The sequence below is a fragment of the Palaemon carinicauda genome, chromosome 31, assembly GCF_036898095.1.
Source record: "Palaemon carinicauda isolate YSFRI2023 chromosome 31, ASM3689809v2, whole genome shotgun sequence".
Classification (NCBI taxonomy): Eukaryota; Metazoa; Arthropoda; class Malacostraca; order Decapoda; family Palaemonidae; genus Palaemon; species Palaemon carinicauda.
In genome coordinates, this window is record NC_090755.1 from 32,502,315 (window position 1) to 32,520,003 (window position 17,689).

General features: G+C 40.2%; 1 protein-coding gene across 3 annotated transcripts in view; it reads left to right on the forward strand.

The window, feature by feature from the left end:
- Positions 1–17,689, forward strand: part of LOC137624386 (TOG array regulator of axonemal microtubules protein 1) — a 674,340-nt gene that overhangs the window by 525,304 nt on the left and 131,347 nt on the right. For all 3 annotated transcript variants that reach the window (XM_068355115.1, XM_068355116.1, XM_068355117.1), the window contains 2 exons: positions 190–308; positions 2,326–2,539. In XM_068355115.1, the coding sequence (XP_068211216.1) occupies positions 190–308; positions 2,326–2,539 (333 nt within the window). The remainder of the gene's footprint in view (positions 1–189; positions 309–2,325; positions 2,540–17,689) is intronic.

A 17,689-nucleotide genomic window follows, 5' to 3' on the forward strand; every position in this document is an offset into this window, starting at 1 on the left:
GTTCATTGTTTGACTGAACTATATCTAGATAGGATCTAATTACTTGAACCAAAGTTTATCTAAATTTAAGAGAAATGTACGTGAAAATTAACCTCACCAGGTGTGAACAAAGCATTTAATCGAGTTTTATATGTAAAACTATTATTATTGTATCGTGAGAGTAATGAATGTTAAATTTTCCTCCTGCAGGTCTCAGCGGGACGCGCTCTCAGCCCTCGAAATCCCGGGTTTCGTCACGGCAAAGCCCAGGGTATGAAAAGGACTTCCGGAATTTCGACTACGAGAGCGACTTTGAGACGGACGATGAAGTAAGTCTCTCTCTCTCTCTCTCTCTCTCTCTCTCTCTCTCTCTCTCTCTCTCTCTGAAGGGGATGATTATAGTGAAGGCTTCGGTCTATCCATCAGTCCTCTACAAAAAAATATTAAATAATGTCGGTGACATTTTGCAAAAAGTTTCCATTCAGCATGATCGTTGATGAATTTTAAACTAATACTTTTTTCACTATCGTCTCCACAAAAGTTTGAGAGATACGTTTAGTACATTTGTATGTACTGTATGTTACAGAAAGAAAAGTGATGATTTATAAAAGCCACTCACTGGTTATGGTACATTTTTCCTTTGCCTAACCATTCACCGAATAGTCTGACTTATTCTTTCCACATTCTCCCTTGTCCTCACACACCTGACAACACAGATTACCAAACAATTCTTCGCACAAGGGGTTAACTACTTAACTGTAATTGTTCCGTGGCTACTTTTCACTTATCAGGGGTGGGAGAGACATTCAAATATCAAACCAGGTAGTAGGTCGGCCAGGGCACTGTCCACCTGTTGAGATACTACCACTAGAGAGTTATTGAGTCCTTTGACTGGCCATGCAGTATTACATTGGATCCCTTTTTCTGGTTACGGCTCCTTTTTTCTTTGCCTACACATACATCGAATAGTCTTGCCTATTCTTTCCACATGCTCCTCTGTACTCAAACACCTAACAACAATATGATTGCCAAGCAATTCATCTTCACTCACAGAGTTAACTGCTGCTCTGTAATTGTTCAGTGGCTATTTTCCTCTTGCTAAGGGTAGAAGAGACTTTAGATATAGTTCTCTAGTCTTGGGTAGTGCCATAGCCTCTGTACCATGGTCTACCGCTGTTTTGAGGTAGAGTTCTCTTGCTTGATGGTACACTAAGGCACACTATTCTATCTTATTTCTCTTCCTCTTGTTATTTTGAAGTCTATAAATTATATATATGAATTTTTTTTTTTAATATTATTGTCTAGAACTTCTATTGCAGTCTATTTCCTTTCCTCACGAAGTTATTTTCCCTGTTGGGGCCCTTAGGCTTATAGCAACCTGCTTTTCCAAATAGGGTTGTAGCTTGGCAAGTAATAATAATAATAATAGTAGTCTTGGGTAGTGCCCTTGCCTCTGTAGGCTACCATGTAGGCTACCATGGCCTTCCATTGTCTTGGGGGTAGAGTTCTCTTGCTTGAGGGTACACTCGGACACACTAAGAAATCTATCATATTTTTCTTCCTCTTGTTTTTTTTTATATTTTCATAGTTATAGTTTTATTGTAATGTTACTGTAATTAAATATTTAATTTTAATTGTTCATAACATCTATTGTAGTTTATTTATTTCCTCATTACCTTTCCACACTAGTCTATTTTCCTTGTTGAAACACTTGGGCTATAGCATGCTGCTTTTCCAACTAAGGTTGTAGCTTAGCTAATAATAATAATAATAATAATAATAATAATAATAATAATAATAATAATAATAGTAATGATAATAGTAATAATAATAATAGGGTACAGTCGTAATAACTTATGTATTTTTCTATATTAGTCTTTTTTATACGAAGATATCTAAAAATGTATTTCGTATTCTGCACTGCCCCTGTCTTAGTAAGATTAGTCCTCAGTAAGTAATTTTTAAAAGTCGTGAACCACTTGTGTCTTTGTCTTTTTCTTACATTACGGTATTAAAAACGGGGATGAAACCTGACACGATTCACGCTGTTCCGTCATTTATTTCATTAACGCTGAGACCTGCAGCCTTACTGCTTTTGTCTTTTTAAGGAAAAATATGATTACAATTAACTCTGTACAAGATGCTTAGTTGTTCGTTTTCATCTCTCTCTCTCTCTCTCTCTCTCTCTCTCTCTCTCTCTCTCTCTCTCTCTCTCTCTCTCTCTCTCTCTGTATATATATATACATATATATATATATATATATATATATATATATATATATATATATATATATATATATATATATATATATATATATATATATATAAACTTTTCCCGTTCTTCAGGATCATAATATCACCATATCGAACACGACGCTCTCCAAGATCAAGCTCTTGAAGAAGCAGAAGGAGAATATGAAAGAAGTGGAGAGACGGAGAAATGAGAGAGACATGAAGCTTATCCAGGAGGAAAGAGCGAGAAAGTACAGGCAACTGGAACTTCAGCATAGTGAGACTTCGTTGCAGCCTTCCAAGCCCTCAAGTGGGGACTCTAATTTAGGTACGTGTTTTGTTTTTACCTTTGATCTTACGTTAGTTGACACATATTGTAATGAATTAGTTTTTGTTTTGCAGTGTACTTGAATATTTTTTTTTTTTTTCGAAAAGTAGTCCATTACAACGCTCGGCATTTCCAATGGTATATCCAACTTAGTCTTAGGTGTTCAACGTCTTAACATTTATAAACTTTTATGACAAAGCTAAAGAAGTTTGCTCTCCTTAAATCTTAAAAATTCACCTAATTCTCTTTCGAGCACTGACGTGCTGATATTTTGTTGCGTGTCGTATTTTGAAGTGTGTCGTGAATTTGATAAGGTTTTGACAGCTGAGTATATGATTTATTGCAAACTTTCGTATTCACAATTGCACTGTACGGTCATGATGGCCTGTCGTTTGGAGATGTATGAAATAATTTGGATTCGTTTCCCCATTTCTTTTTGTTTCTATTCCAACCAAACAATACTTTCATGAGCATATACTTTAATCAATTTGGAAAACAATTGTATTAAGAAATTTCCTCGAAGAAAATTATTTTCTTTCACTGGGTTCCAGAATAACTATTGATAAGAATGTGTAGGTAATAGATACCTATATGAAAGAGTTCAGGCTTCAAACGTTAACAAATATTATGTTAGCAGAAGGGACAAGAATGTGAACAGGTGAATATAAGACCTTTCTATCTCACTTCTCGGAGGATCTTTATAATCCGGGTGTCAAGTGTGAGGCTGGGCTACTGATCCACATTTCCAAGGTTTTTTATTGGGATTCCCCGGTTGCTTGACTGTGTGTGTACGTGGATGAAGAACTCGTGCTTAATACGAATTGGATCCGTTGATATCTGTGCCAAAGCAAAGATTCTGTAATGTATAGAATGAGTCTATAAAAGAATTGTTGAATTAGACTATGTTAGTAGGTTGGCCATGGCACCAGTTACCTGTAGACATACTACCGCTACAAAGTTATTGGGATCTATGACTGACGTGGCAGTACTACATTGGATCCCTCTCTCTGGTTACACCTGACCATACTGAGATTACCAAACACTGAAGTTGTTCAATGGCTACTTTCCTCCTAGCGAGAGTGGGGAGACTATTTAGATATGGTTAAGCAGCTCATCTAGAAGGACATTCCAAAATCAAACCATTGTCCTCTAGTCTTGGGTAGTGCCATAGCCTCTGTACCATGCTCTTCCACTATCATGGGGAAGAGTTCTTTCGCTTTAAGGTACACCCGAGAACAGTATTCTGTCCCATTTCTGTTCCTTTTGTTTTTTATTTAATTTTTTATAGTTTGTATGTGAAAGATCTATTTTGATAATTGTTACTTTTCTTAAAATATTTTATTCCAATTGTTCATTAGTTCACTTGAAATTTATTTATTTCCTTATTTTATTTCCTCACTGGGATATTTTTCCTTGTTGGCGATCATGGGCTTATAGCATGCTGCTTATCCTACTAGGGTTGTAGCTTAGCTAATAATAATAATAATAATAATAATAATAATAATAATAATAATAATAATAATAATAACGATGGCAATAGTGATTATAGTAACAATAACTACATTAATAATACTAATGATCATAATAATAATGTACAGCATCAAAACAAATGACAACCTGAATAACAATGCGATTAATAACCTGCCTTGTGCTTCTTGGAATATGAAGTTTACTGTCATTATTTATTTTTACAAATATTAAAAACTATGCTGGTGCTACCTATAGTCTATGTATTCAGACAAATGAATGTAGGCAATTAACAGCTAGTAGCCTACATGTACCTTTTACTTATACTGTATTTGATTGTGCTTTACACACACACTTGTAAGGATTTACGTATTGTAAACTATTGTTAGTTAATTGAAATGAATCATGCCTTTTCTTTTTATGATATTAAAGCTAAAGCGATCCTTTTAATAACTTTCAAAATCCATCAGATCAGAAAACGTGCTGGTAATTCGTATTGGAGACAAAATAATGCATGCTGCTGCAGGTATTTTTTCACAGTACTTAGGTTTAATTTTCGTAATATGCCATGTATATGTGTTTATCTTGAAACTACACTAACATTGTTCTTTATTTCTAAACAAAGTTTGTTTGTTCCAGCACTACTATATATACAAACCCTTTTGCTATATACAGTGGAAATATATTTTGGGGACAGTTGAAACTAGCTGTAATACCTGCCACCCTGCTCATACTTGCTCTAGTAACAATGCATCACTTTTCCTTTTGGCTCTGAAGAGAAAAGATATTGTCGTTCCCTCCCACAAACTGACAATAAACAACTTAAAACTTTCCCCTTTCTCTTTTTCAGGTGTGCTTGACATGAGGATTTACTATGCTGGTTTGTCTTGGAATAGAAGGGCGCCATTGCAGCTCCTTTATGTCAGCAATCCTCACAGCCTTTGCCCTGTGTGCAGGGATCACAAATGCACACAGGCGTCGCCTTGTCTGAGCGTAGGGAGTGGCCGCCCTCCCAGTGGCAGTTGTACGGTAAGTGGCAGAAGCAGAAGGCAAAGAAACCTCGTTGTCTGACTCCATCAGCATGTTCCTGCCATTCTGACTTTGCTTGCGGTTGAATATAAGTGGGGGACCTTTGACCTTAGGGCAACCTTGCAGTTCTGAAGTCTCCGTTGCTTCCTCTAGAGAAGCAGAGCTGACTTCGGCCTTAGGGGAGTCTCACTGCTCACGCAGTTCGTCAGCTTTGGCATTCCTTGGGGCTCACGAGTTCCTGGTGCATGGGATGGCTTCTTGAGGTCTTATGTTTGGGAACACAACAAAAGCACCTAGGTACCTCCCCAGGGCAAGGTTGATTTTGATCTCCCCCCCTGAGTCTCCTGAGGTCTTGTACCAAGGAAGTGTTGTGTGTCTGGATTTAGTGACCTCCGCTTCTGCTCGCCCACCTTACGTTCAACCTGCTTTTGGCGGATGAACGTTAGCAGATGCAGGCGAGTACCTACCGAGGTTACTTGTAGAGGATCCTTCTGGGATGAACCTAGAAACAAGCTTCAGCTATGTTCCCTTAGCAATTCACGATGCTGACTTTCTGTCTGGGCTTGCCCAGCTCGCTGAAGGAAAGCAGAGTGAGCTGCCCGGAAGTCGTCCTCCAGGTGTTGGGCAACCTACCCGTTCGTGAGGGAGACACCCTTCTCCAGCTGCAATAGGCAGCCCGCCAGAGGGACTTCCTTTGGCAGCATTAGGTGTTGGATGACCTACCGGTTTGCGGGAAAGATGACCTTCCAGTTCGCGGGAAAGATGACCTTCACCTGAATGGTCGCCCCCCTCGCGGCCTTCACAAGCTTGTGCTGCACTCGTCCATACCTCGCTCTAGCTCTTTGGAGCGTAACGATGGTGTGGTTAGGTAGCTGCCCTTCACCATCGTGTCTGTAGGGCGAGTGCTTTGCAGGGTAAAGTTTTGCCAAAATTGAACCCAAGGTTTCAACCTGTCATGAGGGAGTACCTGCTGATCTGTCTGCACAGCAGGGGAAAGTAAGGTTGTTCGCCTTTCATCTTCGAGAGAAAGGACGAGCAAGAGTGCTTTTCTCCAGAGCGCACTGGTCCGTTGTTCCGCATCTAACCATCTATTGAGGTGGGTGGGCAAGCTCTTCTGCTTGACTAAGGTCTCGCTCTCTGCCGACTATGCACTACATTCACCTTAGGGAGTTTGCCATCACTCACTCGCTAGCGCGCAAAGCTTCATCTTCGCGCATGCCACAGGCTATGCGCAGGCAACTAGCTCACCTGTGCACTGGGTATACATCTTGCATGGTCCACAGGTGAGCACTACCTTACTAGTGTGCTCCCTCGCACACTATGTACATGTGGCGAGGCAACAGGAACGGGTAGACCCTACCATAACTGTACTCGCTGTCACAGGTATGTGCCTCACCAGTGCTCTCCTGATGCCCCTCGACATCAATGGTGACAGCAATTGCACTCTTTGGGTAATGCTACTTTGGCAGCTCTTACCATTCCGACTTCCCACTCTACTTCGGTAGAGAACGAGAGAGCGAACGCTCGTAGACAGGCTGAGCACGCTTACCTCCTTGGAAAAGCAGAGCATGGAGAAGAGCAGAGAGGTTTGTCTTGTCATGCTCTATCTTTTCTAGGCACTCTTCCTAAGCCTAGGAAACACCCCAGGGCTGCACCTTCTAGTGCCATCACCTTCTTGAAGTACACACCATGTTTTCGCTGACTTGGTGCAAGCTGTATACCAGGTGGTCACAGGATCGACCCACAACCCTCAACCCTCCAGTTGTACCCTTTCTAGGTACCCCTTCTATCACACTGGAGTTTTCGAGTGCCTTGGGGAAGAGTAGTCCGCCTGTTGTTCTGAGCCATTGCAGTTCCACTACACAAGCTCCCTCTCAGGCTATGCCCCTCCCTCTATTTTCACTGTCCACCAAGTAGCCGCAGTACATGAGTACCAAGGCTTCCAACACCGGTGGGAAGGGCTAGGCATTATCCCCATCAAACTGCTGAAAAGGAAGCGGGGTCAACAGGGTCCCACTCCTCTCCTGGAGATTTGTTGACCCAAAGGACGAATAGAGGCTCGAGATCTCCCAGGGAGGGCTCCTTTACTGACAACTATGGGCTCTTGCCTATAGATCTGGATCATCAGGATTAAGCTGCCCCCATTGCGGAAGTTCCAGATCCTCCTGCTCACCTCCAGAGGCGCAAGGCTGAAGGAACCGGAGAGGAAGGAGAGTTCCTCCCTTCTCGCGGACTTTAACATCCACCCATGGGGAAAGAAGGATGCTAAGACCATCCCTATGAACTGGTACTTGACATCTGACCGACGGGATTGAAGGGAAGGGCTTCCTGAGTCTAATCAAACCTTCGTAAAATTGGAGCATTGTGGCTTTCCTCCAAGGGCTCACTTCTCTGCTAGTCGAAATAATGACGACCTTGACCCTCCCCAGGCTTCTATAGCTGTAAGCTCGGGAGAGAAGAAACTGTTCGATGATGGTTCAGAATACTTACATGGCACGCTGTCTAAATCCACCAGCCTGAAGATATCCCCTTTGGAGCAGAAAGATTCCGACCACATCATTTTGCAACTTTTGTTGTGCATCAGGAATATCAACTCCTTGGGCGAGCCAGATCAAGTTCCAATTGAGTGTAAGGACACAGTCCTAGACCTTTTCTTTGACACTCCCAGGTTCACCAAGGCTAAGGTAGCTTTGCCTTGATCTAGGGAGGTCAAGCATGCCAAAAAGAGGCTTATGCCCCGGTGGTGGCAGCCTCACAGTCCCTCAGGTCTGAGAACTTATCGCATTTACTTCTTCCACCGTAAGTCCGGCAATGGAATTATTACGATGTAGTAGACAATGATCCCTCTTCACTTCCTTTAGATCCTCCGATTCTGTCTGACCCAGAGTATGTCACTGGAGAAGCTCGCCTCATTGCTAGTAACTTTCACTGTGGCAGATGTTGCAAATATGGAACTTGTTGCAAAGTCTTCTTTACAATCTATCTCATGGTTGGACTAGTGGTTGGGATCTGTGGGCTACCTCTCCAAGAGAGAGGATTTCTCCACCATCCAGAAGAGGGAGGCAATGTCTGCATTCCTTCTCTCGGGTGCCAGGACAATGGAGTTCTTAGCCCACAATATTGTCAACCATTGGGTCAACTGGGCTCTGAGACAAAGGGACTGCTTAGTCTCAAAATTCCAGAAGCAGGTGCCTAGGGGCTTCACAACTCCCCAATGATGGTCCCTTCCCCTTCAACATGGAGGACATCAAGGCAGTTGCAGAGAGATGGAGGAAGGTGAGCCAGGACTTTATCGGGCTATGATATTCCTCCCTTACTCTTCAGCACCACTGCCGCAACGATCGTCCCCGGTCAAGTGCCAGGAACATGGGAAAGGGTCACAACCCTAGAAACAGGCAGCAGCTAAAGGCCGAGGATCCAAGCAGCCCTTTTAATCCAAAGTCTGCAACAAGGGTAGAGGAGTGAAGAGAGGAAGACGTGGCTATTCTCGCCAGGGGGTTTCATTCCTCCTACATGTCCAACGATAAGGGGATGCCTATAGAACAGGTGGCAGAGGGTCTGAACCTTGGTCAGTCTTTGTCCTCAGAGCAGGATATCATGACCCGTTCACAGTCTCTCTCTCCCCTCTATGACTTTACATCTGGCGATGTAGATTTCCTACACGAGGGGATCCGCAAAGGAACAGGCTCTTCAGGCCGAAGTCTAGACCATGTTGGAGAACGATGCCCTCATAGAGGTTCAGGATAAATCTCCAGGCTTTTACAGTCGACTCTTTCTTGTAATGAATGCGTCTGGGGGGTGGAGACCAGTCATAACCCTCTCAGCCTTAAACACGTTTGTCCAGAAAACTCCGTTCAAGGTAGTACCTAAGTTTCTCCCTAAACAACAGGATATACCAACTCAAGGTGCTATATTTTGGCCTGTCCACAGCACCTCAGGTGTTTACACGGGCGTTCTCTGCAGTGTCCACATAGCCATACAAGAATGGCATTTGTCTCCTTTAATACCTAGATGAGTGGCTGATTCTAGCAGACCCAGAGGAAACCCTCCTCCTTTATTGAGATAAGCTTCTCGAATTTTGCCTAGATCTGGGGATTGTGATAGATTATGAGAAATCCTCTCTGAACCTTCACAAGATCTGGAATATCTAGGGATGAATATTGATACCAAGCTAGACGAAGTCTTTCCACCCAAAGAAAGAATAGAGAGGATGAAACAGGCGTCACAAAACTCGCTATCAGCACATCGGGGTCACTTCACCTCCTTGGAGAGACTGGTTTCCAATGGTCGCTAGCAAATATGCTTCCTCCAGTGGCAGCTGAAGACCTTTTGAGCTCAGCACAAAGACCCTTTGAACATTCTGGTTTCAATATGGTCAGAGCAAAAGAGAGACCTGAGATATTGGGTGTCAGACACCAATCTGCTCAGGGGAGTAGACCTTCTCTCTCTCTCTTCCGAAATTGATACTCTTCACAGATGTGTCAAAAAAAAAAAAAGGGTGGGGGGCGGTTCACCTGTTGCACCACATGGACTCTGGGCTCTGGCCCGAGTCTGAGCGACAGTGCCACATAAACCTAGTGGAAATGAGGGTCTGGCCTTCAAGCAATTCCAACAGCTCCTTTCAGGTCACTCAATGGTGATGATGAGCGATAACATTATCGTAGTGGCATATGAAAAACAAGGATATACTTTTTCGCAGTCCCTCTGCCATCTAGGTGTGGAAATGATAAGATGGACGGAAGATAACTCGGTAGCCCTATCAGCTCAATTCATCCCAGGTCAGAGGAACATTCTGGCAGACAATCTTAGCAGGAAGACTGAGATAGTTGGCTCCGAGTGATCTTTGAAACATCCGATAGCCAGCAAAGTCTTGACTTAGTGGGAGCCGACAATAGACCTGCTTGTGACTTCCCTCAACTGGAAGCTCCCAGTATACTAGTCCCCACATCCCAAGGCAGTCTGGCAAGATGCCCTCCAACACCTGTGTAACAACATGGGCGTCTATGTATTCCCACCCTCCTTTTTTCCTAGTAAAGAGGCTTCTGTACAAGGTAATGGCATCGCAAGATCTCTTGATGACCCTAATAGCTCCAATGTGGTAGCATGCAGAATGGTTTCCAGATCTTCTTCATCTGCTCACAAAAGCACCAAGGGAGCTCCCTCCACTTACCGATCTACTCGAACAACCACACGTAAAGATTTACCACAAAGCAGTAGCTTTGCTACGGCTTTTCACAACCAGTTGTGAAGGGGATGGCAGGATACCTCCGGGAGTTATTTTCTGCTGTTCACCAGGTGAAGTGGTCCATCTTTTGTGGTTGTTGTCGTGCCACTATCCCATTGGTAATGGAAATTTTACTGTACCTCCAGGAGGAAAACTGCTCAGGATCAGTGATGAAAGGGCTATAATCTTGATAATAATAATTTTGATAATCTCAGCTTTGAACCTCACTATTAGACAGAAGGGAGTTAACATTTCCTCCTTGATGGAATTGTCACTCCTTGTACAAAGCTTTGAGCGTACATGCCCTCAATCACAAGTCAGACCTCCTCCTTGGAATGTAGTTCGTGTACTACGAGCTTTGAAAGGAGTACCTCATGAACCGCTCTGTCAGTCATCAGACCGTGACTTGACCTTGAAGATGGTTTTCCTGTTAGCCTTGCCCTCTACAAAGAGGGTCAGTAAGCTACATGGTCTGTCCTACAATATCACCCATTCAAGGGGATGGGGCCAAGTGACACTCGACATCGTCCCTGAGTTTGTAGCTAAAACTCAAAATGCAGCTGTAGCGGATCCTAAATTTGGGCCCTTCCAGATTGACAGTCTCTGTTCCGTAACTGATGACCCCTCAGTTCCTTTGTAGGACAAGTAGCAGTCAGTTGAGGGCAGATGCTACCTGCTGTAAGACAAGAATGAATATACGAGTGACTGGCCTCTTCGTTCTTCATTCTTCCCTCTCTTGGGGCTTGAGCATCTGAGAAACTCTGCAATCTGACCTTCCCTGACTGCAGGTGGGTAGTATTGTCCCTTGTGTAACCTGATGTATGTGATATATGTTAGTTATGTCCCCGATCTCTGTGCAAGATGGAATTGGGCAAGGTTTAAGTTAAGTGTGGATTCTCGCTCCAGATTGATCTTACCTGGTCAAACAATGCTTAGTTCTATAACCTTCACACAAATTTCTCAGGCCATTAAGCTTTCCAGATATTCGAGAGTTAGCGAGGTGACAAGTTGCTTCTAAACAGCTCATGCGAAGCACAGTGTTGCACCCTGAAACTGTTGCCAGCCAGTTGGCTTGGGACTTCCACCCACATAATGGCGAGTCTCCACTGTAAATAGTGAAAGGGTTTGTATATAGTGCTGGAACAAATGACAAAAATTTGGAAATAGTTTGTATTTTTCCTGATTGTAGAAACCTTGAGCTATTTACACAATGGTTCCGCCATCACCTTCCCCTAAGAAGTCCTACCAGCAATTTCAAAGTGACGTATTGTTACTAATGTTACTGTGAATGGAATGCCAGGTATACCCCCTCCCCCTGCTAACTAATGGTCGGTAGTTAGACCTTACTTGCAAAGGCAAATTTTTTTTGCAAAGGCAAATTTTATTCTATGGACCCCTTCCAGGGTATGAGAATTACAAATTTACACAAAAATATACATTTCTCACCAAAATACAAAAAGAAGAGACCAGCAGATTAACACTACATTTATGTACACATATACTGTATTTAGCAATTACACATTTAAAGCATGAAAGGTACACTGATAAAGAAAATTATAAATATCGAAAATAACATATTAGAACAATGAAAATTTAGATAGTCGTAAATCTAATATAAGAACATTATAAGGTTAATAAACTTACAAGTTTTTTCTTTTTTTAAATTCTCTAGGACTACCTATATTGAGGAGCAGATTGAATGTAAAACGTGGTAGGTGTTCTACAATAGTAGGACTTTAGGTATCTCTCTCTAATTTATTTAATCACAGGACAAACTAAAACATATTCATCCCCAACTTCATTCCTGTTACATAGTCTGCAAGGGTGCTGATTTCCCTGCCCAGAATATCTTTCATTTACTACGGGAAGTTTGTGTGTATATTTACTAAGGGAAATTCTTTCTGGTACATCTAAATTTATAGTATACTTTTCCTGGCCAAATTCAGTCTTTAAATTGTTTATAGTTGCTACATAATATATTTTTTCTACTTCTGCATGCCACTGTTGTCTCTCTAGTTTCATTTCTAAGCTATTTATTATTCGCATGTGATTGAAATTTTTGGATATTCCCATACATTTGACATGCCACAGGAATCAATGATAGTTTTGATTTTATGGATTCAACTTATACTCCTTCGCATCGTAAAGAATATTTGACAATTTAGACGCCTTTGATTTTACAATTCTCAACCAAAATCCAATCATCCGTTTGCAAATAGATATTTCAATTTTGAATCTGCCAAAATCCCCATATACCAGTTTGCTGTTCGCTTGCTCACACAGCTGATTTTTCATGAACTTCTTGTGAAATGCTTCAACATGATCTAGTTTCTGGTAACCCCATATTTCACAACCATAAGTCAAAATCGGTATAACTAATGCATCCAATGGATCACAGTGAATATCAATTGGTATTTCAAGTTTTTTACATTTAATTAACATACTAAATATTGTTCTACGGGCTTGAATGAATTGTTTCTTACTAGCTTACCATTATAATTGAATGTAATACCAAGGTAAATATAATCATCTACAATTTCAATACTCTCCTCACCATATTCAAAATTCGGAGTATTTCTTACTTTTCCTTTAGAAAATACAACTTCTTTACTTTTAGAAACATTAATTTGAGTTTCCAAGTATCACAATATTCTTTCACTTTATCCAAGGCAATTTGTATTCCTTTAGGCATTCAGCCCTTACAATAGTATCATCAGTATAAAGTAAAACATGAATACGCATAAACATTTCTACATTAATACTACTTTTTTTCCCCCTTGAAAACACGTCCAACCCCTTATACCCCCGGCTAAGAGAAGACTCAAAATCATTTAGGTAGATGGGAAAAAGTGATGGGGAAAGATTCTCACCTCTTCTTACGCCTATGTTACATTCGAAAAAGTTAGAAATTTCAAGATTCTGCTTCACACGATTTTGCATTATTATACATATATGTGACAACCATAATATTACCGTAAATGCAATTAAAGCTTACTTTTCCCCACAAGGACGACCTATAACCAAATCAAATGCCTTTCTGTAATCAACAAATAGATAGTATAATCTCCTTTTTTCGATGGAGATAGAAATTAACAAGAGAAGGCAATATAAAAATATGATCTAGGGTACTATATCCCTCCCTGAACCCAGCCTGCTTCTCACCAAGTTGACCAGTGATCTCAATATAATCAGTCAACCTTTCGTTAACACAGACAGTAAAAACTTTGTTTCACAACTCAGCAGTGTGATAACCCTTTAGTTATCTTGGTTGTCAGGGGATCCTTTTTTCTTAAATATAGGTTTTATTATCCCTATACACTAATAATATGGAACAATTGAGGAGAGCAACACTTTGTTGAAAATTTTGCATATCACATTTAGTAGATCATGGGGGCAGTTTTCGAGAAACACATTTATAATATTATCAATACCACATGCTTTTCTATTCACAAATTTCTTATTTAAATTTGTATCTCATCTATCGTAAAAACTCTTATTTAATTCTTCGTTCACTAACTGGTTAATGATACTTGGGTCGAAATAATCAGGGTGGTCACTTGCATTAGGTTCTTTGTTACCTCAACTGAGTTTAGCAAAATAATCTTGAAATGTTTCAAGTGGAATTTTAGAAATCAGCTCAGGTGACTCTTATCAATATTCTTTAATAAATCCAAATAGTCCTTACAATTACTTTTTCTCAGATTTCTAACATTTCTATGAATTTTTTTTCCTGAGGGATTTCTTAACTTTATTAATTATTCTTTCATATTTTTTTGCTCTAGCTTTCAGTTCATTTATAGTTTCATTTGTTTAGATTTTCTTAAGCCTGTTTTTAACTGTCATATATTCAGCTACAAGAACAGTCTTTGCTAACCTTTTTGTAATCCCTAGTTTGATCTTTTTTTTTTTTTTTTTTTTTTTTTACATCTTTTACAATATCATTCATAAAATTCTGAGTTACACTCAAAGGGTTCAGTGAATCTAAGTTTTGGGCTAATAAATTAATATATCTAGTATTAAATGCTTCCATATACTCATTTTAATGTCATTCGACCATTTCGTTTTAAGTTCTTCATAATCAGTTATTCATATCATGGGTTTCCTTACTATCCAAATCTAAATTTTCATCCTCCTGTATTTTCGGTGGTTCCATATTACAAATCTTTTCCAAACGTAACAACATAGAGAGGGTGGAGTGAGTATCGGACTGACAACTGTCATATTGTTCAACTTTAAAATCTGTAATGCTACTCATAAGTTTAGGAGAAACAATAAAATAGTCCATACATCTTTTACCATTGGCTGTGAAACAAATGAATTCCCCTACGCCACTGTCTCCCCCAAATCTGCCGTTAACTACTTATATGCCAAGCATTTTACACAGTTCAATCAAGTTACGACCATGGTTATTGATAAATAAATCACTGTTATAGCGATTTGTGCTAAGACCGAGAGCTTCTAATTCCCTTTCTGAGCTAAACAGGGATTCATCAATAAAATTATTTAAATCCATATTTTGCAAAGAGTGATTTTCTATAAAATCATTAAGTAAACTAGTTCTAGACCTAAAATCACCAGCTAATATAATTTTTAACTTAAATTTTACATTCAAGTTCATAAGATCACCAGCAATAACATCAAAGATATTAGAGGAACAGTAAGGTGATCAATCATGTGGAATATACAAGGGAATTTGACATAGGAAAAATCTATTTTTGGGTGAGATAGCCATGTTGTCCTGATGGAAGTTCCTCAAAAGGAAGCTTTTTACTTGGGATATTTCTGCAAATAATATACCAGAGAATTTTACCTGTACAGGTATCACAGGGTTCTATCCCCTGGAGCAAATATCCCAGAAAGATATCGTGTAGGAAACAAGGACGTATTTAAACAAGTCACGGCTATCCTTCCCCAAATAGAGGTAACCTTGTCTCGAAGAATATGGGATAGGATTGGATACGTGGGCGAAAGAGCCGTTACAACTCCGATCCCAGTGTGCTGAAAACGTGTTCGCTGGTTCGCCATTCCAATAGCAGCCATCGCATAAATCGAGGCCTCAAACTGAGAATTAGGAGGGAATGAAAAGTAACAGGCGGGTCCATCAGGGCTACATGGCTCTCTCACCCAAAAATATATTTCCCTATGTAAAAATCCAATTTTGTAGCTCGAGCCATGTATATCTGATGAAAGTGTGCCCGAGAATTAACATTCTCAGTTGTGGCCAGTTGTAGTTTTTAACCCATTTGAATTATTAGATGTGTCACTGATGATTTAAGGACAAAGGTCCCTTTATAAATAGTGTGTCATAAAGAGGTGTTTACACCCCCACGTAGTAGTTGGGATGGCAGCCCCAGACTATGAACAGCATAAGCAAATTTTTGTAAATTGTGTAAGATCAAAATAATTATCTTCACAGTCCAACTCACTGTGAATGAAATCTTTGTTCAAAGTGATCTATCAGACCGAAGTCGGTAAAAAAAGAAGGGTTAAAGATGGAGGTACACTGTTTTTTATTTGGGTACAGTAGGTCCATATAAAGGAAACGCAAAAAGAACTATAATCTTTTATCATTTCCAAAAAATCATAAATGTACCGATAATTGGTGCAACAATATGTACATTTAATATGTGTAGAAAACAAGTTTTCAACCCCCAGAATTATGTAATAGAGTAACATGATAATAACATTTCATATTATGAGAGGAGAATATCACTTTTGACTCTGCACTATATATATATATATATATATATATATATATATATATATATATATATATATATATATATATATATATATATATATATATAGTGTAACACATAGCCTTCACTGCAAATAGGAATATTATTCCACTTGCACTGTGTAGACTGGAAAAGTCCCAACTATACAGTCAATAGGAGTCCATGCACAACACTAAGAAGCCAGTTTGATCACTCTTGAAGATTCCCATCCTGTGCAAGCTTGTAAGCCTTCGAAGGACATATACTGGAAGAAGTTTAAGGAAGAGGTAACTTTCCTAGGGCCATGACTCGATGGCATACGATCGGGATCAGCCCTTCTAATAAAAGAGGTGAGTCTGGACCTTAGCTGTTTCAAATAGAGATTAGATTCTGTTGTTTCCCCTTTAAAAAGTTATCCACCTTTAAAGACCCCACTCTTTAACAGGTAGGCCTTAAGTCATTCTACAGGCCACAGAGAAGGGTCTTCCTTTGGTGGAACGATCTTCCAAGGCTCCCAACGTTTTGTGGGAAGTTCATTTTTATCGGGGAATGCAGGATCTGGGTAAAGATTTACTTCTCCCGATTCCGAGAATCCAATGTGGCCATCATCCCTTGAAAGTGCCACAATCTCGCTGACTCTAGCACTAGAAGCCATAGCAAGCAAAAAGATTTATTTTTGAGTAAGATCCCTCAAAGAGGAAGTGTCATTTTCTATTGAGGAGGCTAAGTGCACGACTTTATCCAATGACCATGAGATAGTCTGAGGAGGAGCATTTGATTTTAATATATCACAAGCCTCTGGGATCTTGTTAAATAGTTTGGTATTGAGTTCTATATCAAAAGCGTAAGCGATAGGTATGCTTGGTGCGGATTTACATGAGGCAATAGTTGTAGAAGCCAAACCTTGTTCGTGTGGCAAAATAAAGAATGAAATACGAGTCCATAGTATTGGAAGAGGGATGGTGTACTTTAATGAATTCCACCCATTTTTTACAGGAAGACTAAGTACAGTATTGTCTTGTATTCTTATATAAAATCAATCCTCTCCTTTGCAACTCAGAACTTTCTTTTAGCCGCTAGGGTGAGAAAATCATGAGCTGAAGGTTTTTCGTTTTTCAGGAGGAAGGGAAGACAGTCTTCTGTTGAACATACTTGGACATCAATGGAGAAGGTAGAGGAATCTGGTGAGGTTTGAGTTCCAGAACAATAGGGTACCAATTGGTCTTGGGCCAATTTAGGGCCACTAGTTCTGTTGTCCCTTTGAAAGTCCGTAGTTTGTTCAGGACTTTCTTAAGAAGGTTGAACAGTGGAAAGAAGTAAATATGAGACCACTAGTTCCAACATGTGACATCGCATCTGTCCCCGCCGGTTCCGGATCTAAGTTCGGTGCTACATACTAGGGAAGTTTCTTCTTGAAGCTCATTGCAAAGAAATCTATTAGCAGTTCTGGGACTTGTTGTAGGATAAAACGGAATGATTTTGTGTCTAGAGACCATTCTCTTAACAGAGGCTTGGATCTTAATAGGGCTTCCGCCATCATATTGTGAACCCCTTCTAAGTGAACCGCTGAGAGATACTAATTTCTCCGCTTTGCCAAAGTGAGAATGGCTAAGATCACATGGTTGATCTGAGGAGATCTTGAGCTTTGTCTTTTGATGCAGTGAACTATCGTCCTGCTGTTAAGAACTAATTTGATGTGTGATCTTTTCTTTG